General features: G+C 42.2%; 2 protein-coding genes across 4 annotated transcripts in view; one reads left to right on the forward strand and one right to left on the reverse strand.

Moving 5' to 3' along the window:
- Positions 1-23,227, forward strand: part of fbxo21 (F-box protein 21) — a 48,416-nt gene extending 25,189 nt beyond the window's left edge. Inside the window, exons 10-12 of the mRNA XM_072496314.1 lie at positions 1,486-1,676; positions 20,105-20,262; positions 22,714-23,227. Coding sequence (XP_072352415.1) covers positions 1,486-1,676; positions 20,105-20,262; positions 22,714-22,886 — 522 coding nt within the window. The 3' untranslated portion in view covers positions 22,887-23,227. The remainder of the gene's footprint in view (positions 1-1,485; positions 1,677-20,104; positions 20,263-22,713) is intronic.
- A 1,103-nt stretch (positions 23,228-24,330) lies between these two features.
- Positions 24,331-25,961, reverse strand: part of tesca (tescalcin a) — a 46,220-nt gene continuing 44,589 nt past the window's right edge. The window contains exon 7 of one of the 3 annotated variants that reach the window (XM_072496366.1): positions 24,331-25,913. In XM_072496366.1, the coding sequence (XP_072352467.1) occupies positions 25,836-25,913 (78 nt within the window). In that variant the 3' untranslated portion in view covers positions 24,331-25,835. The remainder of the gene's footprint in view (positions 25,914-25,961) is intronic. The other 2 variants (XM_072496337.1, XR_011940179.1) reach the window with 2 other exon arrangements.

Here is a 25,961-nt window from a genome sequence, read left to right on the forward strand (position 1 = left end):
TCTTTCAGAGCGCTAACAGAGCTTGATGGGTTGAATGATCTTCCATGCTGTATGATTCCAATAAGATACTTTATAGGTACATGCAGAACAAGTGGGGCTACTCTGTAAAACCACACTGAAATAAATTTGCAAATGTAACCAAATGCCATACCCAACTTCATTTATAACCCAGTCGTGGAACTGTAACCAAAGCTTCTGCAAAATGAAAAAGAGTTTACTCAGGGCATAGCAATAATGAAACCTTTGGGGACTGATGCAGTTATCCTTCTTCTGCAGGTATCCTTATTTTCAAAATGGTCATTATATATTTTCCCAACAACCTTGAAGAACCAGCTGATATTATGATCAATATCAAATCAGCTGCAACAATGCTAAGAATCCCCTCCCACACATCAGTGTTCCGCTGTGTTAATTTGACTATTTTGTAATCTAAATTCCTATTTCATTTCAAACTGCACTCACTTGATCAGAGTGTAACTTCAGTAATTAACTGTGTTTCTCAGTTTGACTTACCAGCATTCGGATGATCGTGGAACAAGAATGGGGGAAATATGATTGAGTTGAAGCTTCCAACGGCAAATCTTAGAACTGATTGAAAATATTTGGGAAGGAACAAATAATGGGTCACATTGTGTATCGGAGTGAATCTGCAGTATTCTAGTTGAGCAATAATTTTAATAGCGCACTGACTAATAACTTGGACTCTCGGGCGTGTCCATCACGATAGAGCAGCAGAGAGTCCTGGGACAACCATCCACATCATTCCTTAAAGCCAACGCTCATCAAAGAATTGGATCCACCGTCAGAAAGCAAAGGAAAGAATCCAGTCAACAGCAGCCTCTCTCCCCGACCATGCCAAAGAATGCGTGGACAGAGCACCGGAGCAGGAAAGGATAACACTCACATTTAGCTTTGTTCAGGAGGCTGATGAGGTCAGTGCGTGCTGGCCATTGTGAAGTGGCAATAGGATTTGTGAAGGAAATTGTCGTTGTCAAATTGGGATTTCTTAATCCATCATCCACCAAGGCAGAGAAACTGCTCCATCACCGGGAGAGAGCCATGCATTTATTCAGTCCCAGAGAAAGAGCTGTTCTGTGCCACAATGAATACTGGGTAAAATGCTTTCTAAAGCAGAGAAGCTGTTTCCATCACAGAACCTGCTTTGTGCACAGACCTAATGAAAATGACAGACTTGAGAAAATTTGGGGAAGAAAGGAGGCAAGCCATAATGGAAAGTATCAGAGGTCCCGAGTCGGTGGAAGTTCCAGATGGAGCAGGTTAGGAACAGGTTGTGTCCATGTTTTAAGCTTAAGAAGGGCTTCATGTATTGAAGGTCTCTTATTGTTTGAAACTTGCAATTAATTTTAGAGTTCATCTTTTTTTAAATTTGAATCTCTTGAAGTGTTTTCTTTTGTGAGTGTCTATACAGATTTCACTGTGGTGTGTCCATAAATCCATTCAATTTTGTAGCTTTATTTTTCATAGGTATTGGATATTCTACAACACATACAAGCTGTGGATCCCTCTCAGCATGGCGTGGTGGGACACTTAGTCCAGCTAACTATGGAGCAGATTGCACGCAAGAACCAAACAACTGAAGTTGCAGTAAAACGACATACAGATGAGAAGCACCGAAAAATAGAGTTTTCAGTGGGGCTCATTATGAAACACAAACGGTAATTTTGATTCTCTGCATTCTGTGTGTTACAGATATATCCAGGTTATCTTAAATCCAATTAGCCCAAGGTTATTAGTGTCACTGCCGGTAAAGCAGAAGCCTTCCAATGATGACAGTCTTATGGGGGCAAGAATTTCCCTTATCCTTTCATCCCTGTTTAAACAAACATCAGTAATATACGTACTGATATTGGTTGGTTATCTGTCTCGGAAATGCTGAAGGTTATTTTTTAACTTTGAGATGATATTGGATTGATGGTGGGGGGATGAATTAACTTATTGAATTTTGAATGGTGTGTCCAGTATCAAAACAGAAGTAAAAAATAACATATTCTTATTAACTATAATGCTGGATACGCTAAGGTTAGGCAGCAGTGGAATGAGACCGAAATTTTGTCGCATCATGGTCACGGCCAGATTTCATGAGCATTTCATAGAGTCATAGAGTTTTACAGCACAAAAAGAGGCCATTCGGCCCATTGAGTCTGTGCCAGCCTATCTATTCTAATCCCATTTTCTAGCACTTGGCCCATAGCCTTGTATGCTATGGTGTTTCAAGTGCTCACCTAACTACTTCTTGAATGTTGTAAGGGTACCCACCTCTGTCACCCTTTCACGCAGAGTTCCAGATTCCCACCACCCTCTGGGTGGCATGGTTGCACAGTGGTTAGCACTACTGCCTCACAGCGCTAGGGACCCGTGTTCGATTCCCGGCTGGGTCACTGTCTGTGTGGAATCTGCACGTTCTCCTCGTGTCTGCGTGGGTTTCCTCCGGGTGCTCCAGTTTCCTCCCATAGTCCAAAAGAATTGCAGGTTAGGTTGATTGGCCATGTTAAATTGTCCCTTGGTGTCCAAAGATGCTCAGGTTAGGTTTGGTTATGGGGTTACAGGGATAGGACTGGGGAGTGGGACTAGTGGGACTTTCAGAGGGTTGGTGCAGTCTTGATGGGCTGAATGGCCTCATCTGCAATGTAGGAATTCTTTGGTTCTGAGCGAAAGAGTTTCTCCTCAAGTTGCCTGCCCCTTACCCTAAATCTATGTCCTCTGGTTATTGACCCCTCCTACAAAGGGGAAAGGTTTCTTCCTATCTACCCTATCAATGTCCCTCATTATTTTGTACACCTTGATTATGCCTCCTCAGCCTTCTCTGCTCTAAGGAAAATAACCCCAACCTAACCAGCCTCTCTTGGTGTCCAAAGATGCTCATGTTAGGTTTGGTTATGGGGTTGCGGGGATAGGACCGGGGAGTGGGACTAGGTAGGGTACTCTTTCAGAGGGTTGGTGCAGCCCTGGTGAATCTCCTCTGCAACCTCTCTAGTACAATCATATCCTTTCTAGGATTTCAAGCATTTTCTGTCTTCATTTCCGATTTCCAGCATCTGCAGTAGTTCTGTTTGACATGCATTTTTTATAGTGTCGCATCAGATTCTTAGAGAAATCTCCAAGTTTTACTGAACTAACTGGAAATATTGTTACGCAGGTAATCTTGCCACCAAAAAAAAACTAATTGTGAGAAAGGAAAAGGACAATAAGAGTGAAAGTCACCCGAGAAAGTAAATTTTTCAACTAAATTGTTTGCACTAGCTGTTTCTAGTCAATGTAATTATCTCTCTAATTATAAATTGTAAATCCAGGCTACGTGGGTTTTTTTTTTTGCATTAAGGTAGTAATGGAAATGAAGTCTGATTTATGTTGATGCTTCTTTCCTTCTCCCATATTTTGTCACGTTATACCGGCAGAATCAAAGCTATTCACTCATTGTACCATATACTTATGAATGAACATCCTAATATTTTATTATCCTGATCTGAGGTAAATATCTACATCCCTGAAACCTCTTTCCTAATTTCCTCATACATCCATCACAGACCCTATACAACATTAATTTGTCCATTAGTCATTTATTATTTGAAGTGATTCTCTGTTCTGAAAGCGAGTAATCTCACCTCCTGCTGATTACCAAAACTTTGGGATGTATTTTCTGACATTAAATTACAGTTAAAGATAATCACAGTCTTATCTATATTGTGAAAATGTTGTTGAATCATAATTACTTGCGCTCTCATTCCTAAGATTTTTATGAACATTTTGTTGCTCTCTAACCTCCAATATTCCTCCCACATGATCCCAGCTGTAGGGGCTGCTACAGAGATGGGAGAAGAGGCCCAAATCTCTTTTCCCCAATATCAATCACAGCCTCCTTCCAGTTCCAAAAGTATTCTTCAAAAGTAAGTATTTTAGCATTGCATTTGACAGCCCATTGCGATCAGTGCTGCAGAGTTTACTCTGAGATTGCTGAAGCTGAATGAATACTACCTTTAGGCCACATCTCTCTTGCTAGAGAATTGATGGGTAGTAACAGACAGCATGTTTTTCACAAAGTGGTTTCTAAGTTGTGTTCGGCCCTGCGGATCAGTTGTGATTGGATGTGTCAGGAGCAATAATCTGATGGATAAGCTTTTCTTCCATTCTTGATCCACCAGCTGATCTGTATGCAAACTACAGGGTTTCTCATTAGAAGAAAACTATTTAAAATATTATAATATTATTTATAGATGTTACAAATGTAATGTAATCCCTGTGCAGCATTGGAGAAATCTAGTTAGTTAAATATTTCACTGATGACCTTCATTCCGTCATAAGGTCAAAAGTGGGAATGTTTGCTGATGATGGTGCAATGTTCCCCATTCACAACTCTTCAGGCACTGAAGCAGTCCATGCCCACATACAGGAAAACCTGGACAACGTTCAGACTTGGGCAAAAACATTTGTGCCATGCAAGTGCCAGGCAATGACTATCTCCAACAAGAGAAAATCAACCATCTCCCCATGAAAATCAATGAATCCCTGTCTATCAAACTCCTGGGGTTATCATTGGGCAGAAATTGAACTGGACTTGTCATATAAATACTGTGGCTACAAGAGCAGGTCAGAGGCTGGGAATCCTGCTGTGAGTAACTCACCACCTGATTCCCCGAAGCCTGTCCACCATCTACAGGCCCAAATTAGGAATGTGACGGAATGCTGTCCACAAGCCTGGATGAGGGCAGCTTAAACAACACTGAAGCAGCTTGACGCCATCTAGGACAAAGCAGCCTGCTTGATTGGCAGCCCATCCACCGATTTAAGTATTCACTCCTTCCACCACCAACACACACTTGTAGCCGTGTGTACCATCTACTTGATGCACTGCAGCAACTCACCAAGGAAACTTTGACAGCAATTCCGTAACCTCTACAACCTCAAAACAAGGGCAGCAGATGCATGGGAACACCACCTGCAAGTTCCCCAAAAGCCAAACGCTATCTTGACTTCAAACTATATCACCATTCCTTTGCTGTCGCTCGGTCAAAATCCTGGAACTGCTTTCCAAACAGTATTGTGAGTGCACCTACACCACATGGACTGCAGAGTTTCAAGAAGGTGGCTTATTACCACCTTCTCAAGGTCAATTAGGGATGGACATTAAATGCTGGCCTAGCCGTCAATGCCTGCACCCCATGAAAGAATTAAAAATTTAAACGGACTGAGGTGGATGGATTAGAAGAGACTAGCAATCCAAATTCCGAGCAACAGTGTAATTTTGGGGATTTATACAGAGCAGTGTGACTTCTTATGAAACCCAAATTTACCTCTTGGACATCACAGCGGTTGGGAACTTGTGTGTACACAGGCTGGCATTTTTATACCTTTTGTTTTAGGCCTAGTGCACTTAAAACATAGAACATAGAAAAATACAGCCCAGAACAGGCCCTTCGGCCCACAATGTTGTGCCGAACCTTTGTCCAAGATTAATCATAGAATTTACAGTGCAGAAGGAGGCCATTCGGCCAATTGAATCTGCACCGGTTCTTGGAAAGAGCACCCCACCCAAGGTCAACAACTCCACCCAACACGAAGGGCAATTTTGGACACTAAGGGCAATTTATCATAGCCAATCCACCTAACCTGCACATCTTTGGACTGTGAGAGGAAACTGGAGCACCCGGAGGAAACCCACACACACACGGGGAGGATTTGCAGACTCCGCACAGACAGTGACCCAAGCCGGAATCGAACCTGGGACCTGGAGCTGTGAAGCAATTGTGCTATCCACAATGCTACCGTGCTGCCCTTAAGAACAAATTAATCTACACTATATCATTCTACCGTAATCCATGTACCTATCCAATAGCTGCTGGAAGGTCCCTAATGTTTCCGACTCAACTACTTCCACAGACAGTGCATTCCATGCCCCCACTACTCTCTGGGTAAAGAACCTACCTCTGACATCCCCCCCTATATCTTCCACCATTCACCTTAAAATTATGTCCCCTTGTAATAGTTTGTTCTACCTGGGGAAAAAGTCTGACTGTCTACTCTATCTATTCCCCTGATCATCTTATAAACCTCTATCAAGTCGCCCCTCATCCTTCTCCGTTCTAATGAGAAAAGGCCTAGCACCCTCAACCTTTCCTCATAAGACCTCCTCTCCATTCCAGGCAACATCTTGGTAAATCTCCTTTGCACCTTTTCCAAAGCTTCCACATCCTTCCTAAAATGAGGCGACCAGAACTGTACACAGTACTCCCAAATGTGGCCTTACCAAAGTTTTGTACAGCTGCATCATCACCTCACGGCTCTTAAATTCAATCCCTCTGTTAATGAACGCTAGCACACCATAGGCCATCTTCACAGCTCTATCCACTTGAGTGGCAACTTTCAAAGATGTATGAACATAGACCCCAAGATCTCTCTGCTCCTCCACATTGCCAAGAACTCTACCGTTAACCCTGTATTCCGCATTCATATTTGTCCTTCCAAAATGGACAACCTCACACTTTTCAGGGTTAAACTCCATCTGCCACTTCTCAGCCCAGCTCTGCATCCTATCTATGTCTCTTTGCAGCCGCCAACAGCCCTCCTCACTATCCACAACTCCACCAATCTTCGTATCGTCTGCAAATTTACTGACCCACCCTTCAACTCCCTCATCCAAGTCATTAATGAAAATCACAAACAGCAGAGGACCCAGAACTGATCCCTGCGGTACGCCACTGGTAACTGGGATCCAGGCTGAATATTTGCCATCCACCACCACTCTCTGACTTCTATCGGTTAGCCAGTTCGTTATCCAACTGGCCAAATTTCCCACTATCCTATGCCTCCTTACTTTCTGCATAAGCCTACAATGGGGAACCTTATCAAATGCCTTACTAAAATCCCTGTACACTACATCCACTGCTTTAGCTTCATCCACATGCTTGGTCACCTCCTCAAAGAATTCAATAAGATTTGTAAGGCAAGACCTACCCCTCACAAATCCGTGCTGACTATCCCTAATCAAGCAGTGTCTTTCCAGATGCTCAGAAATCCTATCCTTCAGTACCCTTTCCATGACTTTGCCTACCACCGAAGTAAGACTAACTGGCCTGTAATTCCCAGGGTTATCCCTAGTCCCTTTTTTGAACAGGGGCACAACATTCGCCACTCTCCAATCCCCTGGTACCACCCCTGTTGACAGTGAGGACAAAAAGATCATTGCCAACGGCTCTGCAATTTCATCTCTTGCTTCCCATAGAATCCTTGGATATTTCCCGTCAGGCCCGGGGGATTTGTCTATCCTCAAGTTTTTAAAAATGCCCAAAACACCTTCCTTCCTAACAAGTATTTCCTCGAGCTTACCAGTCTGTTTCACACTGTCCTCTCCAACAATATGGCCCCTCTCATTTGTAAATACAGAAGAAAAGTACTCGTTCAAGACCTCCCCTATCTCTTCAGACTCAATACACAATCTCCCGCTACTGTCCTTGATCGGACCTACCTTCGCTCTAGTCATGCTCATATTTCTCACATATGTGTAAAAGGCCTTGGGGTTTTCCTTGATCTTACCCGCCAAAGATTGTTCATGCCCTTTCTTAGCTCTCCTAATCCCTTTCTTCAGTACCCTCCTGGCTATCTTGTATCCCTCCTGCGCCCTGTCTGAACCTTGTTTCCTCAGCCTTACATAAGTCTCCTTTTTCCTCTTAACCAGACATTCAACCTCTCTTGTCAACCATGGTTCTCTCACTCGACCACCTCTTCCCTGCCTGACAGGGACATACCTATCAAGGACACGTAGTTACCTGTTCCTTGAACAAGTTCCACACTTCACTTGTGTCCTTCCCTGACAGCCTATGTTCCCAACTTATGCACTTCAATTCTTGTCTGACAACATCGTATTTACCCTTCCCCCAATTGCAAACCTTGTGCAAGAAGAAAAATGGTGTGGAAACCTGTGCGAATTGGCTGTGTTTGGGGAAGCATCAAGAAGATAGGTCCCAGGCAGGAGACCGGGAGAGTTCACAAAAAAAGCATTCCAGAGAGGAAATGGACAGGAGAGGCTCCCATTTCAGTTAAAAAGAGATGAGCAAGGAAAGAGGCTCCAAATAGGACAAAGGATGTGACGCGAGACTTTATGAGAAGAAGGCTCAAGAGAAGCCCTAGAGATCCAAGCAGCAGGTGACTCTGTGCTGTGGACCATTGGAGCAAAAGTATTTGTATGGAGCAGTACTGTTCTGCTTGGCGCGGTTAAAGATCTGAAGTTGTGCTTGTGAGTTGATACTTGAATGTATACTCAAGAATCCAGGGCCTCAGAGCCTTTGGAAATAAGATTGAAACCCTGTGAGGTGAGCACTTATTGAAGCCATCTGCGTTGGTGCGACTTTTGGAGAGAATTCCGAGGCAAGATTTTCGAAGGTGAAGACGAGAATCCATTGTGAGAAAAATAGAGTTTCACTGAAGATTGGTTGACTCTGTTACTGACATCAAGTTAGGTTGTTGAGAAATTCATGGACTCATTTTTGGTTGCGTTTACCATTTCATAGATCATAGAACATAGAATTTACAGTTCTGAAGAAGAGCATTCGGCCCATCGCGTCTGCACCAGCCTTTGGAAAGAGCACACTACTTAAGCCCACGCCTCCACCCTATCCCCGTAACCTAGTAACCCCACTTAACCTTTTTGACACGAAGGGGCAATTTAGCATAGTCAGTCCAACAAACCTGCACATCTTTGGATTGTGGGAGGAAACCGGAGCACCCGGAGGAAACCCACGCAGTCACGGGGAGGAAGTGCAAACTCCACATAGACAGTCACCCGAGGGCGGAATTGAAGCCGGGTCCCTGGAGCTGTGAGGCAGCAGTGCTAACCATTGTGCCGCCATGGTGTGTTTGACGACAGTTGGCTTGTTAATTCACATGTACCTCATATTTGCTCTGAATGTAAGCATATAAGATAGATATTGGAAATTATTTTATTCTGGACTTGAATAGTGACATTTATCTTTGTTCAAAACCCGTGGAATCTTGTGGCTTTCTTTACTGAACAAATGCCTTAAATATCAGACTTTGTCTAAGCTTGCAATGTTTTGTAGTAACAGGTTATTGGTCACTAATCGGACCCTGCCAACATCTTGGTCGGCTAAGAATCGTAATATAAATTTGGCACTTGTGGGATTTGGGATCCACAGACAAATAGGAGTGCTGGTACTTGCTGAGGTTAAGGTTGATAAGTTTTCAATGACAAGTTTTACTATACTTATTGAAAAGCAGAATAGCTTTGTCAATCGCTACAAATTTTCTGGAGAGTGAAGATTTGTTCCTGAATGATTACAAAAGTTACCCAAGGTTAGTTTAATTACATTAGCAGAGGGGTTAAGAGTTAAAATTAAAAGCTGGGGCTGAGAAAGCCAAAAGCTGGGGCTGAGAAAGCCAATATAGTTGCGTTAATAGTACAATGTCTGGGTTTGGCAGAAGGATAAGTTAACCCAGAAAGCAATTCAGTTGAGTTAGCAAGAATTCAGTTGTAGATGAGATAGAGAAATGAAATAATATTAAATTAAGGGGAAAAGTTCGAAAGAAATGGAAATGTCAAAGCTTCAGCTCTAGTTTCAAAGAGAGAAAGGAGTATGGGTTCATTAACTCTCTAGGGAACAGCTTGAGTTACGGGGTGAAAGACAGTGTAATATTTCTGTTGAGGAATTGAGTTCCATTCCGAGCTTCATTATAGCATCATAACATTGAAGACGAGAGTTGAGAGATATCTTGTATCATTTGGAAAGGTGATTGCAAAGCTGAAGCGGCTAAAGGACACATGGACTCTCATTTAAGTTTATGGATGTGTTTCCAGCCTTTCAGAAGAACAATATTCAGATTAAATTAGATAAAGCTGCGGTACTTAATTCTCACTAATTTACCCTTGAAGTATATCAGCTGAATCTTTGGACTTTAAAGAAAAGGCAAAATGAGCCTTTCAGGAATTTGATGGGGAGAACGAAATGTGGGATTGGTGGTTTTGATTGCTGAAGTTCAAACAGAATTTTAAGAATGTGAGGGAGCTAATGGTACTAGAGGTATTTTGAAAGAGAATCCCAATAGCTCTTAGGTCACACCTGGAATACCACTGGCTTCTAAGGCACAGGAAGCAGAAATTCTGACATCGCTATGCTATAATCACATAAGCAACTCGGGCCAGTGGATCTCCATTTGTCAACCCATAGGGAAGAGCGGAATAGAAGAGTCTAGGTTCATGGAGAAGTCAGAAGCTGTTCTAGTCAATAGATATGACTATGTAGAGAATAAAAGGGATGTAAATAAACAGGTATGCTCTTACTGCCATAAGACTGGGCGTCTCAAAATCCATTTTTGCAAGTTGAACGGTAAGCCGAGGTGGCAGTAACGGGAACATTTAAGCAATCTTTATCGTGGAAGGAAATGGGTATTAAAACCATAGCAATAGTACAAGTGAAACGTGTTCCCTCAGAACCTACTTTGGTGATATGGATTTGGATAATCCAGCGAATTCTTCCCTGAATACTGCTAAAGTGAGTCTAGCTCTTGGAAATTTTAAAAGTTTTGAGTAAAGATTTTGCCAGCGTAGATGGTAACTAGGTGACAACTGTGTTGCAGCAGACACTTGGATCATGTTGATCTTGCTAAACTCCTAAAAATTATCGTGACCAAACAGGAGAAGCTTATTACTGATAGCAAGCAATTAAAGGAAAATCTGATTAGTGTAGAGAACCAACTTTCACGCACAAAGATAAGTTTGCTGATATAAATCAAGAACTGATTAGAACACGTGAGCGCCTGTCACAGGAAAACGAATTGCTGAGGAATCAGAACAGTTGGTTGAATGCAGAATTAAAAACCAACTGATGAACTGCTGAACTTAATTATGGAAAGAGCAATGAGATTCCTGAACTTCAATACAACCTGGAGAACAAGAAAGGTGTGGTGTGCGATAGAAGAGCAGATCCGAACTTTGAAAGCTGACAAGGAGCATTTTAAGCAACAGTTTGAAGATGTAACATGTGAATTGAAAAAAGAACAGACAGTAATCATGGAAGAAACATTCCAAAAGGAACTGTGTGCCCCATGAAATTGTTAAACTTGGATATGAATTGCACAGGTAACTCTGTAACAAAGGCAACTCAACTCACCAGAGTAATAGCTATGCTGAATGAAAAGATTAATAAACTTGAAAAAGAATGGGAAAATAAGAGAGTAAACAGGTACTTGTATAAAATTGGGAAAGAAATGCAGATGAAGGTTCAATTTTATCAAGCACCAGCAAGAGCTTGGCAATTCTCTTGGAGAAACCAGAAAATGACTCGAGTAAAGAGGGAAAATCCCCATCGGTACAAATTTATTATCTGGTTTTGATCAAAACAATGAAAAGAGAGAGTCTAATATGGAGAAAATGATTAAAGAAGATCATTTTGAAGCTATTTGCAAATCAGACATACCTTTGCACACTTAATGGACCTAGTGAAAGTATGTTTCCGTTTACAGAGAATATTAAGAAAATCCTCATGTTCTTCTATATTAAAATTGTGAAACCAAGTCATTTGTATCACATAACATGAAGAAGGGAAGACTACTAGGGTAGTGGTTTGCAGTCACATCAGCAAGGTTGAAAACTGGTACAAAATAGAGATGCAAGCTGGTCAAGATGTTTCTAAAGAAAACATTAATGCATTTTCACTACCTTTGGTTTACCACAAAAGGAGTATAATAATAATCATCTTTATTGTCATAAATTGGCTTACATTAACACTGCAATGAAGTTACTGTGGAAAGCCCCTAGTCTCCGCACTCCGGCACCTGTTCGGGTACACTGAGGGAGAATTCAGAGTATCTAAATGACCTAACAGCACGTCTTTTGGGACTTGTGGGAGGAAACCGGAGCACACGGAGAAACCCACGCAGACACGAGGAGAACGTGCAGACTCCGCACAGGCAGTGACCCAAGCCGGGAATTGAACCTGAAACCCTGGCACTGAAGCAACAGTGCTAACTACTGTGCTGCCCATAAAACTCATGTAATTGTTGGTGTTCTATTCAGAGTTTAAAGGCTTTAAAGGCAGGTTCTGAATTTTGGAATTTCTTTGATGTAAAGCCTGGTTTTTGTTTTGGTTAAATCTTTGCAACTTTACGATACGTGTCATGGTGACACAAAGTAAAAAGATTATCTGTAGAACACCATAGAAGTTAACAATAAGTACTTATTGTGAAGAAATTATAAAGCCGTTGTAAAGAAGACTTCACTTTTGGTGAATCTCTTTCTTCCAAGGGTATGATGTGTTTTGAAATCCAATCTTGTGTCATTGGAGAGCACGGAAGTCGGGAACCTATGATATAATTGAACAGATTAGCATTGAGAGGTGTTGTTGGTTTTAACGGGCTTAAAAGTGGATCAATCTCCAAGCTCAGATGAGATGTAACCTAGGCTGCTGTGGGAGGTAAGGGAGGAGATTGCAGGGATCCTGATGCTAATTTTCAATTCCTCTCTGCCCACCAGGGAGGTGCCAAAGGGCTGGAAGACAGCTAATGTGTTATCATTGTTCAAGAAGGGAATGAGTCAGGTCAGTGAGTCTAACATCAGTGTTAGGGAAATTATTGAAAAAATTCTGAGGGATAGAATTATTCTTGGAGAGGCAATGATTAATTTGGATAGTCAACATCGCATTGTCAGGGGAAAATATCACTAACAAATTTGATTGAATTTTTCGAGGAAGTGACTAGGTGTGTAGATGAGGGTGGTGCAGTTGATATGGTCTATGTGGAATTCAGTAAGGCTTTTCACCAGGTCCCGCAAGACAGACTGATGAAGATGGAATCAAAAAGGCATCAAGGGCAATTTGGCAAATTGGATCCAAAATTGTCTTGGTGGCAGAGAGTAATGGTTAACGGTAGTTTTGTGACTGGAAGGCTGTGTCCAGTGGTGTACCTATGGGATTGGTGCAGGTCCCTTGCTGTTTGTAGTGTACATGAATGATTTAGATCTGAATAAGGAAGGCATGATTAGTAAGTTTACATGTGGTAAATAGCGATGAGGAAAGCCTTAGATTATAGTACTTCATAGACAGGCTAGTCAGATGGGCCGAACTATGGAAAATGGAATTTAACCCTGAAAAGTGTGTGATGAAGCATTTTGGGAGGACTAACCAGGCAAGAGAATACACAATGAATGGCACGACTATAGGAGGTGAAGAGGACCAGAGGGATGAACGGCAGGACTCTAGGAATTACAGAGGACCAGAGGGATCTAGGGATGCATGTTCAAAGATCCCTGAAGGCAGCAGGATAAGGTGGTTAAGAAGGCATATGGGATATTTGCTTTTATTAGCCGAGGCATAGAATATAAGAGCAGGAAGGTTATGAGCTTAGCACTGTATATTTCTGGTCACCGCACTATCGGAAAGATACGATTGCACTAGGAAGGGTGTGGAGGAGATTCACCAGGATGTTGCCTATGCTGGAGCATTTCAGCTATGAAGGGAGGCTGGTTAGGCTGGGGTTGTTTTCCTTGGAGCAGAAAAGGCTGAGGGGGAACCTGATTGAGGTGCACAAAATTATGAGTGACACTGATGGGGTAAATGGGAAGAAATGTTTACCCTTGAGAGAAGGATGAATAACCAGGGGACATAGAGTTGAGGTAAGGGGTAGGAGATTTAGTGGGGATGGTGGGAGGGTGGTGGGAATCTGGAACCTGCTGCCTGAAAGGGTGATAGAGGTGGGAACCCACATAACATTTAAGCTGCATTTAGATGAGCAGTTGAAATGCCATAGCACAGGGATAGGTTAGTTGAGGAGATACTCCAGGTAGACAGGAGATACTCGGAGGCCCCGGATGCGGGGCTACTGAGGGAGCAGCGGAGGTTACAGGTGGAGTTTGGTCTGTTGACCACAGGGAAAGCAGTGGAACAGTTGAGGAAGGCAAGGGGAGCAATCTTTGAGTATGGGGAAAAGGCAAGCAGAATGTTGGCGCACCAGCTCAGGAAAAGAGAGGTGGCCAGGGTGATAGGTAAAGTAAAGAGTAGAGACGGTAATACTGTCCTGAACCCAGCGTGATGAACGAGGTGTTTAAGGACTTTTATAGTGAATTATGAGTCGGAACCCCCGGCTGGGGTGAGGCAGTTTCTGGATCAGTTGAGGTTCCCGAGGGTGGACGAGGACCTGGTGGAGGGGCTGGGAGCCCCAATTGAGATTGAGGAAATAATCAAGGGGCTGGAGGGCATGCAGTCGGGCAAGGCCCCGGGGCCTGGCGGCTACCCAGTGGAATTCTATAAGAAGTTTTCAGAGATACTTAGCCCACTGCTGGTGAAGACATTAAATGAAGCAAGAGAGAGAAGGGAGTCCTCCCCCCAAAAATGTCACCAGCCTCGATTTCATTGATCCTGAAACGGGAGAAGGATCCGGAGCAATGCAGGTCAGACAGGCCAATTTCTCTACTGAATGTGGATGCCAAACTGCTGGCTAAGATACTGGCCACAAGGATAGAAGACTGTGTCCGGGGGTGATAGGGGAAGACCAGACGGGATTTGTTAAGGGCAGGCAACTCCAGGCCAATGTCCAAGGCTTCTAAATGTTATTATGATGCCCTCAGAAGGAGAGGAGGCGGAGGTGGTGGTAGCGATGGATGCGGAGAAGGCTTTTGATCGGGTGGAGTGGAATTACCTGTGGAAGGCGCTGGGAAGGTTTGGGTTTGGTGAGGGCTTTATTGACTGGGTGCGGTTGCTCTATCAGGCACCAGTAGCGAGTGTGCGTACGAACCAGCTACGGTCGGGGTATTTTAAACTACGCTGAGGGACGAGGCAAGGGTGCCCCCTCTCCCCGTTACTGTTTGCTCTGGCCATAGAGCCATTGGTCATGGCGTTCAGAGCCTCTAGGAACTGGAAAGGACTGGTTCGGGGGTGGGTGGCGCACCGAGTCTCACTCTACGCAGATGACCTGCTCTTGTACATTTCGGACCTGTTGGAGGGGATGGGGGAAGTGATGCAAATCTTGGAGGAATTTGGCAATTTTTCGGGGTATAAATTGAATATGGGGAAAAGCAAGATGTTTGCGATCCAGGCAAGAGGGCAGGAGAAGAGACTGGGAGAGCTGCCACTTAGAATGGTAGGGAAGAGCTTTCGATATCTGGGAATCCAGGTGGCCTGGGAATGGGAGGCACTGCACAAGTTAAACAAGAAAGGGACTTTAAGAGATGGGACATGCTCCTGCTATCACTGGCGGGGAGGGTACAGACTGTGAAAATGACGGTCCTCCCCAGATTTCTGTTTGTCTTTCAGTGCCTCTCCATCTTCATCTCAAAGGTCTTTTTCAAGCGGGTGAATAAGATTATTTGGGGCCTTGTGTGGGTGAGTAAAACCCTGCGAGTGAAGAAAGTGTTGCTGGAGCGCATTCGGGGAGACGGTGGGTTGGCGCTGCCGAATTTCGGCAATTACAACTGGGCGGCTAATATAGCCATGATTAGGAAGTGGGTAGTGGGGGAGGGGTCAGCATGGGAGCGGATGGAGGTGGCGTCATGTAAAGACACCAATTTGGGAGGACTGGTAACTGCACCTCTGCAGTTCTCGCCGGCCCGATATTCCACAAGTCCGGTGGTAGTGGCGGTTCTGAGGATCTGAGGGCAATGGAGGAGATACAAGAGTGGAGAGAGTATCGATTTGGACCCCGATTTTTAATAACCACAGGTTTGTACCGTGGTAGGCTAGATGGCGGGTTCCGGAGTTGGCAGAGGGCAGGAATTAGAAGGATGGGGGATCTATTTATAGACAGGAGCTTTTCCAGCTTGAAAGCCTTGGAGGATAAATTGAAATTGCCGGCAGGGAATGGTTTTAGGTATTAGCAGGTGCGAGACTTCCTGAGAAAACAAGTGCCGGCCTTTCCGCTGCTGCCCAGGGATACAGGGTCAAGTAGTTTCCAGTACCTGGATGGGAGAGGGGAAGGTATCGGATATTTATCAGGAGCTTTCAGAGGCGGAGGAAACCCCGGTGGAGGAGCTTAAGGGCAAGTGGGAGGACTAGCTAGGAGGAGAGATAAAGGCGGGTCTATGGGCGGATGCCCTAAGCAGGGTTAATACCTCCTCATCATGCGACAGGCTTAGCCTGATACAATTTAAGGTAGTTCACCGGGCACACATGACAGCGGCTAGGATGAGTACTTTCTTCGGGGTTGAGGATAGGTGTGCGCAGGAAGCCCAGAAAATCATGTCCACGTGTTTTGGGCATGCCGAAGCTTAGAGGGTTTTGGCAGGACTTTGCTAAGGCAATGTCCAAGGTGCTAAAAACACGGGTGGTGCCGAGTCCGGAGGTAACGATCTTTGGAGTGGCGGAATATCCGGGAGTTCAGGGGGCGAAAGAGGCTGACGTCTTGGCCTTTGCCTCCCTGGTAGCCCGGAGACGGATCTTGGTAATGTGGAGGGACTCGAAGCCCCTGAGTGTAAAGACCTGGGTTAGTGACATGGCTGGGTTTCTCAGTCTCGGGAAAATAAAGTTCGCCTTAAGAGGGTCAATGTGAGAATCATTGAATTTGCAGTGCAGAAGGAGGCCATTCGGCCCATCGAGTCTGCACCGGCTCTTGGAAAGAGCACCGTACCCAAGCCCACACTTTCACCCTATCCCCATAACCCAGTAACCCCACCTAACACTCAGGGCAATTTTGGACAATAAGGGCAATTTAGCATGGTCAATCCACCTAACCTGCACATCTTTGCATCTTTGGACTGTGGGAGGAAACCGGAGCACGTGGAGGAAACCCACGCACACGCGGGGAGAATGCGCAGACTCCGCACAGACAGTGACCCAAGGCGAGTTCACCCGGAGGTGGCAGCCGTTCGTCGACTTTCTCTGGGAAAATTAAAATGTTAGTAGAAGCAGAATTCCAAATGCCTTATGGGGTTGTTGGTAAAGATTTACTTATTGATCCTTAGACTAAGATGCTTTCTCTGATTGGAAGATTGAAGATGTTGATTTCTTAACTGATTGTTGTTTTCCTTGATAATTCCATATTTTTCAATGATTCGAGTACAATTGAACATTTTGCTAATATAAAAGCAAAATATGGTGCACAATGGAAATATGAAATTTGAACAAAGTGCTGGAAATATTCAGCAAGTCTCGGCAGCCTCTGTGGAGAGAAAAGCAGATGTTAATATTTCGAGTCAAACATGACTTCAGAACTGAAGGACGGTGGAAATATGTGTTTTATGCTGTTGAAAAGGGGAGGAATGTGTTCAGTGCTATCTTATTTAGTTTTGACATGTGACATCAGATGTTGATGTTGTTATCATAGAACTCTCGTGCCCGAAATATTTCTTCCCTCCACTTCCATTGACTTGTTGATAGCCAAATGCGAGTCACAATTCACTGATGTACTCAGGCTAATATCAAGTGTGCCATAGTGTAAATTCACTCTCCAGTGGGATGTAACTTAATAATTAATTAATAATTGCTTATTGTCACAAGTAGGCTTCAATGAAGTTACTGTGAAAAGCCTCTAGTCGCCACATTCCGGCGGCTGTTCGGGGAGGCCGGCACGGGAATTGAACCCGCGTTGCTGGCTTTGTTCTGCATTACAAGCAGTTGTTTAGCCCACTGTGCTAAACCAGCCCCTCGAGGTCCATGGACCGGCTCCAGGTCACCTCTGCTGCAGAGCACTGCACCTCACAAGAGTGAAATAAAGCTGATGCATTAATTAGCACTCTGCTGAATTCATGGTTGCAATTAACAGTAATAGATTTCATCATAACTGGCAGCTGAACAGTCAATAGTATATGTCTTCATCAGTATTTAATTCACTAAATGAATCATTAAATGAAGTGAAAACATGACGTACAACAGTTGCTGCCTCCCAGTTCCCAAATCAAATCTGCCAACATAAACTAACAAAAATTGTAGAAAGCCTAGCTGCTGCTCCATTACAATGCATAATCATCAATCTGTAGCTGCGAATCAACGCACTTAGTAACCAGAGACACTCGGTGGTGGGAACGGATTGGAAATCTCAAAAATCAAAGCTCGGTTATAAATTACCGCCTTGAAGTAAGACTTGGATGCCTCATACTGGACTACTGCAACCCGCTTACTAACAGTACAGAAGTATATTAATAAATAAAAGGCTTTCCAGCTGAAAGAACCTCCTTTACAGTTAAATTCAAGTACTCTGCAGATTTCACAAATACTGGGTGCTTTTCCAAAGGGTACAATTCCAAGTATTTCTAAATCACAGTCTGGTCATGTGGAGACACCCAGAAGGTTTGTTTAAATCACTCAGCAGTACTGTTAATCCTTTAAACCTGTGTGCAAATTATCTTACATTTTTTGAGGAAAACAGATTATTATCTCGTCTGGTATATGAGCTACAAAATGCAATATTTGCTACATTCTTTCCATATGAAAGTCAAGTTTCCCTCATCACTAATATTTATATTCTATTCTGTGACCTATAATCCTCTATAGTTGGTTGAACTCCCCTTTAACCCTTGCGTCGCATATATGTGACCTACATTTGAACAGTACATGTTTGTGAATCAGTTGACTTCTATACATGGATTGGAATGGTTTGGTCTGTGCTCATATGAACCAGGATTTGCAGCCGGTAGCAGAGTTCTGATGCGATGGAGACTCACACTTCAGGGGCACCAATTCCGTTGCGATGCTCCAGTCCCTCGCTAGTGGTGACATTGAGGTTCGCGCCCCATGCTGGACAACAAATATTCCACACCTCCATAATGCTCTGGCCATCTGGGCCGGGATTCATGTGAGCGTGGATTGGTGCAAGTATTTGCTAGTGTGGCCCTAGGTGGACCTCGCAGTGGACCAAGGGGGTAGGTATTTAACATAGGTGCCCCCAAAGTCCTACCACACAGTGCAAATCCTGCCAACCACAACTCCCATTAGACCCCCCCTCCCCCATCTGTGATCTCTCTGGAAGCTAAAGGGCAGTTCAGGCAGAGACAGTGAAAAAAAATCACTGCTTTTCTGCTTAGCTGTCCTTTACAGCTGTTGCCTCAGACAGATGTGTAGAAAGTAGCAGCAGCTGTTACTTAATAGAAAGCCAAAACACAGCACAAGGATTTAAACCCCTCAGATCATTTGATGTCTAGATTGTTTATTTTCATTTCCCTTTATGCTTGAATACATCACAGGTACCCTGCTATGAAGCCAACCGCAATGCATCGAAGAGATGGGCCGAACCTCTGTATCAGGCCTCCCGCATAAAACGGCCCAATAACGGGATTCGGAACGGAATCCCATGAGCTCCCTGCCACGCATAAATTACCATGACGAGGAGAGTGCATCGCTCCTGGGCATCACTCCTAACGCCAGCGCAAAGCCGGAACTATTCACTTCTGGCAGGAGAGCATAGTCTCCCAAACAGAGAATCTTACCCATGGTTTACAGATAAACAGTTGGATCTGTGATCTGACACTGCGAGTAGCCTTCAGTTATTTTATCATATGTGAGGAACCTGTATCCCAGAGATTCAGCAATGTGTAATATGGACCTATTTTACTTATGATACATAAACGGTCATCAAATAACTGCACTTGTTTTGCATATTTGTATTCGGATTCACAATAATCAGATTTTTAATTTTAGCTCCTGATGCATGATTCATCAGATTTTAATTTATAGTTTAATTCACTGCAGTTACTCTGTTTGTGAAGCTAGTTTTCTGGCATTGATTAATTCCAGATAAATGAAATGGGTTACACAAATCTACATTTCTTCTGAGCTAATTAAAATCTATCCCCAGTGCCACTGTACTTTATGTATAACTGGTTGGTCTATGGCATTGATCATGAACAAAAAATATAAATATTTTTTGTCTTCTGTAGCCATCTGGTTTTGTAGTCATTTGGTTTTGCTTCTACTGTGTGGCTATGACTGTGTGTGTGTGCATGGTTGTCTTATACTTCCCATGCCACCTGTTGTCACTTTGTGTCTTGTATTTTGCCTTTTCTGTTTATATTTTAAGCAGCTCACACCTGGTTAATATAAATTTTAAATCCCCGGCATGCAGCAAGACACTAGTTGATACATGCTTATATTTTAATGGCTCTGAATCAAAGTGTGAGTTTTACAGGTTTATTGATCTATGAATTTATTTTATTTAGGTATGGCTATAACTGTGTGATATATGGATGGGATCCCAAATGTATGATGGGGTTAGATTGGATGAGAACTATGGGAGTTCATAATCTACCACATGGGCCTGACCAGCCATTCTACAATGTTCTTGTCCAGGATGGTTCTTGCAGATATGCTGCACAAGGTAAATGTTTAGATGTACAACGTACTGATATGTTTATTTTGTAGAATAATCTGTTGCTATTAATAACACGGTGCTGATTTTGGATGATGCAGCAAGCAGGTATTTTCAAATGGTCAAAAGCCAACCCATGCTGGTGAATCCTGATGATGATTTCCCAATCCGTGCCATGGCATGGGGAGGGATGTCGAGTGCAGGCAAGTAAGGTAGACTAAATCGAGTGGGGGAGTGGGACCAACTGGATTGCTCTGGAGAGCTGGCATGAACTTAACGGGCTGAATATGAATCCTGAGCTTCTCTAGTGCTTACTGAGCGTAAGATCAATTGAACCCTGTCCTTTTTGATAAGGAAATATTTGGGGTAAATGTTATTAATTGATCTCCAATTTGTTACATTACAGTATCAGGTTTAATGACACAGTAGCAAGCTATGATCTTTGGAGCAATCTAGTGTAAAGAAAAACATTATTTTATACATAAAACAAAATTTTAAAATAACTTGCTGTAACGTTAAATCTTGAAATGAACTATGAAGTGTTTCTTTATAAGGTTAACTAAATCTTACAAACTGTTTGTGCCTTATATTCATAACTCTGCTAAACTGTTGTTCCATGCAGAATAATACCTACAGTTTAGTTTGGTACTTGTTATTTATTCCCCATTATTTGGTGATGCTTTGGGTACCGAGCTTGTCAAGCAGATGATACAATCCCAAACCTTTTCCACTGTTGTTCTTATCTACTTGCTGAAAAAGAAATGTCATCGCAGCTGCACTTTACCGGATCTCTCTCATTGGTGCGCAATCATCATTTACAATCATTTAGTTTGTGTTCTTGCCCCAATCCTATTCTGTGTACTGTTTTCTGTGGTACTGCTTAAGGGGTTCAAGAGCATTAACAGGGAAATCTATATTCACTACTACACCGGCATCTTCAAACTTTGTTGGCTGCATGGTGTTATGAATGGGACCTGGGCTACTCCTCCAATTTGTGATGATTCCAAAAGGATTCCCTAAACTGTTGTGCTGCCGGGTGACTCCACTTCTTTATTCAACCTTAACATCAAAGTTAATTTCAAAAGAATCCAATCCCTTCCCTCATGATTACTACTTTCCAGTCCAAATGTAATTATGTTTTAAAAGGAGCCAATTTAACCAGACTTTCTTGAGTTAAAGAAAGAGTGAGGTTATTAGTTATTAAAAGACTCGAGAAGAAAATAATAAAACACAACACACATGAAGTGATTCCAAAAATAAAAGTTAAAAAGATAAATGAATCAGTCTTTGGCTCGTCCATGAGGAGTATATGGTGAAATGTTGTGGCCATTAAGTTGGGTGATTCCAGCAATGCTGACTTTGGCAGTTAGTTTGGAGATTCTTGGTTCTCCAAGTTAGCTGACTTGTGACTTGTTCCAGCAATTGAAGAGATGTTTTTTTTTTTTACCTGTAAGCGCAGGGATGCGCGGTGGATGTTCTTCAGCTGTGATGCACACACTAGCACAGTAGAACTAGAACACCAGGCTAGCACACAGAAACCAGGGTTGCAGTTAGTTTTTAAACCCCTTTTCCTGGAAGGGGGAAAAAAGCAAAAGTACCTTTCGCCTAGAAACTGCTTTCTTGCAACTCACATTTTGTCCATAGTCTGGGATATTACTCACAGGTAATGATTTCTGCTGAGTGGTAATTAGCCTCCATTATAACCACAGAGATTACAGTTCACTTTTTGCATTGCATCTCTTCCTTTTGAAGAATCTCTGTCTGGGAAAAAAAGGTGCAACATTCTGTTCTCCCTGGACTAGTTGATCAAGTGTAATCTGCATCAGAATTTTCCAGCAAATGGTTACCTTATACTTACAGCCTCTGCCAGTTTTTTTTTTTCTTCCATGTCCTTTCTTTAAAAGCACGTCTTTCTTGTAGGTTCAATATGTTCGTAGTAATTTGGGGATTCAATATGTTCATAGTAATTCCGGGCTATGATCTGTTGTCATGACAATGAGCATCCAAAAACAATGCAGATAACCACTCACTACATTTTCTGCACTGATGACTGTGTGTCACTTGCCCCATACTCTTGGGTGCATCCGGTTGCTTTCTGACTGCATTGCTCAGATGGCACAATGTTTTGGCCTTTCCTATCAACTTGGAGACTGAAGTTGTAGTCGCCAAATCTGACCAACCGGTTGACTCCGATCTGTAATTTAGTATTTAAAGTCAGGGTCCATTCTCTCCCACAATCTCATATCTAGATTCACAGCAAGATTGGGGTAGTTAGATCCATCCCTGTTTTTTCCTTATAATTTGTTTACATCAGTACCCAACCCCGTACCTGATATCGGGCTGAAGCTTTTGTTAATATACCCATACAGAATGCAATAATTCTGGATATTTAGAGATATAGCAAATGAAAGTCTTTATATGTTGACGCTTTAAATGCCTATGTCCCGATTAATGTTGCAGAAAATCTGATTTGTAATGCATCACCACTGGAAATAAGCCATGAAGAAGTTGGTCGCTACTTTTCAGAATTTTCTGGCACACACTACATTGCTAATGAGGAACTGCAGATCCAATATCCAGATGACATGGTGTTAACATCACAACTTGTGGAGAAGGTGTATGGCCATTCCTGAGTCATTTTTCAGAAAAGAGTGAAGCATGGCAATGAGCATGTATTTAATGAACAGAATAGACCAAATGAGTCCCTCAGATACTGATTTGGAAATATGCTGCAAGTATCTCAGGGCACCTTTTGTATCATATACAATTTACATTAAAATTAAATAATTTTCTGCACCTTAGTAGAAGAACTTGTGTAAAAAAAGATTACAAGATACAGAAAGTATATTTCATTTGGTTTCCTGCTGGTAATTAATTGCAATGTCCCATTGTAAAGACATCATACGAACTGTGTTCCATTAATAAATGTTCCTGTGTGAAATATTATAAGACAATAAAATTAATTCCCAGAAGATGTTATTTTGTCAGTCTATTTTCATATATCTTTCGCTCAAATTGTGTGGAAAACGTGACAATGAATGTTTTTTTACAGAACGGGACAGTGCAAATTTTCTATTCTAAAAATATTTTGCTAGAAGCCTTTCATGTTTAGCTCTCCCAAGCAGATAAACCATCTCAAATCACATCTGACGAGTTTGCCTCTGGATAGAGTGCTGATTAGAAACTGCTACCCTTGGATATCAATCTATCAACCAAATGCAGATATGAACCTGAGTGGTGGTGATGCTTCAGTTCACTCGGGCAGTCTGAGTTAATATACCCATATATTAACTGTGGTAACCTATGCACTTCTATATGTATGTTGTGCGCAGCAGTGGGAATTTAAGACACAAAAGCTTTGTTTATTAGTGAATAGCTGCCATTACTGAACTTAGTTGAGCTTGTGTGCCAGTGCTTTGATGGTGTTATTTTGGATTTTACAATGGCATAATATTTTCTTTTGCAAGCTTTCTATTTAAAAAAAAAACCCTTGTTGAGGTTCACAAACTAATTAACACCAATTTGCACTCTACTTGTACTTATCTCCAATGATTTAACATTAGCATCCTTTATCCAGAGTGATTCCAAAAGGAAAATAATACTTTATCTGAAACTGTAAGGCAAGCTGGCATATGTTCATGGTTAGGTAATTTGAAGGCTATCCTGCGCATAGGCTGAAGTGCAACCTTTCTACCTGCATGTCCAGCGCAATTGTACAAAGTTCCAATGTGAAGTTAGATGCGCCAGGGTTAACTAAAGATTCAGCTAAGAATTTAAGAAATAGGAGCAGGAGTAGACCATGTGGGAGGTCTCTTGGATCGGCCATTGTGTATCCTGTGGTTCTGCTACTTACAAAATTTCTGAATGTCTTCAATTTGTGAGAAACAACCAAAAGGTTTAATATTTTTAATATTTAAAATCACCAATTTAAACTGGTTGCAACAGACATCAGTTGCAATTGCAACTAATGTTTAGTGTAATTATTTGACAAAAGTTTAGATAGTTCTGGTATTGAGTATATTCGAGTAGGCTTAAGAGGAACCATTTCAAATATTGTGTACTCATACCAATTTGCAACCCAGTTGAAAGATATACATTGTGCCAGGATGTTTGCGCATTTCCATGTATAGTCTGTAGGCAGAAAGTTTAGCTCAATATTGTATGAATTATTCAAAAGATTCTTTAATAACGTCTGTGTATATATAAACATTTTGTACACCAATACCTAGAACTTTTACATTTTGCATGTTTTGTATTAATTTTAGATACAATTATAAATTACTGTTTTGTATCCATTTTAGATACGATTATAAATTCCCAAAATAATGAAGTGAAAACAAGCCAATAAGTTTGCAGTCCATTGCTGACAGTACATTGGGTTCATAATGAAGTTTTCCAAACTGATCCCTGGGAGAGTTGCAAAACGGAAGTTGGGCACTTCCCCATGCAAAGGATTCAAAAGTCATAGGCTAGTTCCTGCTTGCCTCCCAGCCCTAAGAATCAGTAGAGTGTGGAAAGGATGAGGCCTCTGGGGTTTAGTCACCTGTTCTTTGGGCTGGAAAGGAGATAACTCCACAGAGGAAGTGAAAGATAAATAAAATGGTTTTTAAAACCCCCCACATACGACTGAATTATAAAGACACATAATCCGAGATTAAAGCAGTGGGGAGAGTATAGTTCAGATTTTAGATAGAGCAGGAACTTAAACTGATGGTTATGGGAAGATGGATCAAAATGGTATAGTTTCTAGCAAAAACAATGAGTAGATTTAATATGCATGATTGTAACTTGGCTGGCCCAATCACGGTTGCTTTCAAACAGATTAATTGCAGTCACGTGGAACTGATTTCTCTGTAAAGCTGAGACTTGTACGGTTAAAAGGAAGGGCCCTATTTTTAAGTGAGCATAGTTACTAATTCCGCTTATTATTAGGACACTGGAAGGCCCATTGTTTCATTTCAGCAGAACGTATTTGATGTCATAAACAATGAGATTAGCAGCTGCCAACACGTCGTCGGCATGTTTCAACCCCACAGTAAATTGAACAGCAGGCCCTAACAATAATACTGGGAAATTGAGCAGCTTAGTTGAGAGGATGGGGAGAATCAGTCAATAAGATGTCTGATATGAAAGCACTTTAACGGGGCTAGAAAGGGGAATGGGACAGAGAAGTCATAAAATAAATAATTAAAACTTCAAATTTTAAGCTGGATACATCCAATTAGACCACAGGAAATACATGAGAGCATAGTGTTGTAGCCTGTATAGCATCTAGTGCACCATTTAATGAGGCAGAGGGAAGAAAGCTGTGCTACAAAAGTGAGAAATTATAGCACTCCATTCGGGAGGGAACTACAGCAATTCTAGATTCCAACACTTGGTTCTTGCCAAGGATTTAAAAAAAACACTAGTAAATACGTTCTAAAAATGAAGGTGAGCCAAGCTACTTTGAGTGGAATCATGCTCGTACCAATCCATTCGGTACTGTAAAATTGTTTGTTTGTTTCATGGTTTAATACTAAAGATCGTTATGTGGAGTGATGTCTGCTCGGATTCTTCTCAATCTGGTTTTGCGTTTTTCACTATTTACAAATGGCAGAAGTGTCCATGTTCAGAAAACGCACATGCATTTTGCTTTCTATCTTGATGTCCTGCATTATCTGAAAAATAAAGGAACTACCATTTGACAATTCACTTACAGTACTGTG

The sequence above is a fragment of the Scyliorhinus torazame genome, chromosome 1, assembly GCF_047496885.1.
Source record: "Scyliorhinus torazame isolate Kashiwa2021f chromosome 1, sScyTor2.1, whole genome shotgun sequence".
NCBI classification, from domain to species: Eukaryota; Metazoa; Chordata; class Chondrichthyes; order Carcharhiniformes; family Scyliorhinidae; genus Scyliorhinus; species Scyliorhinus torazame.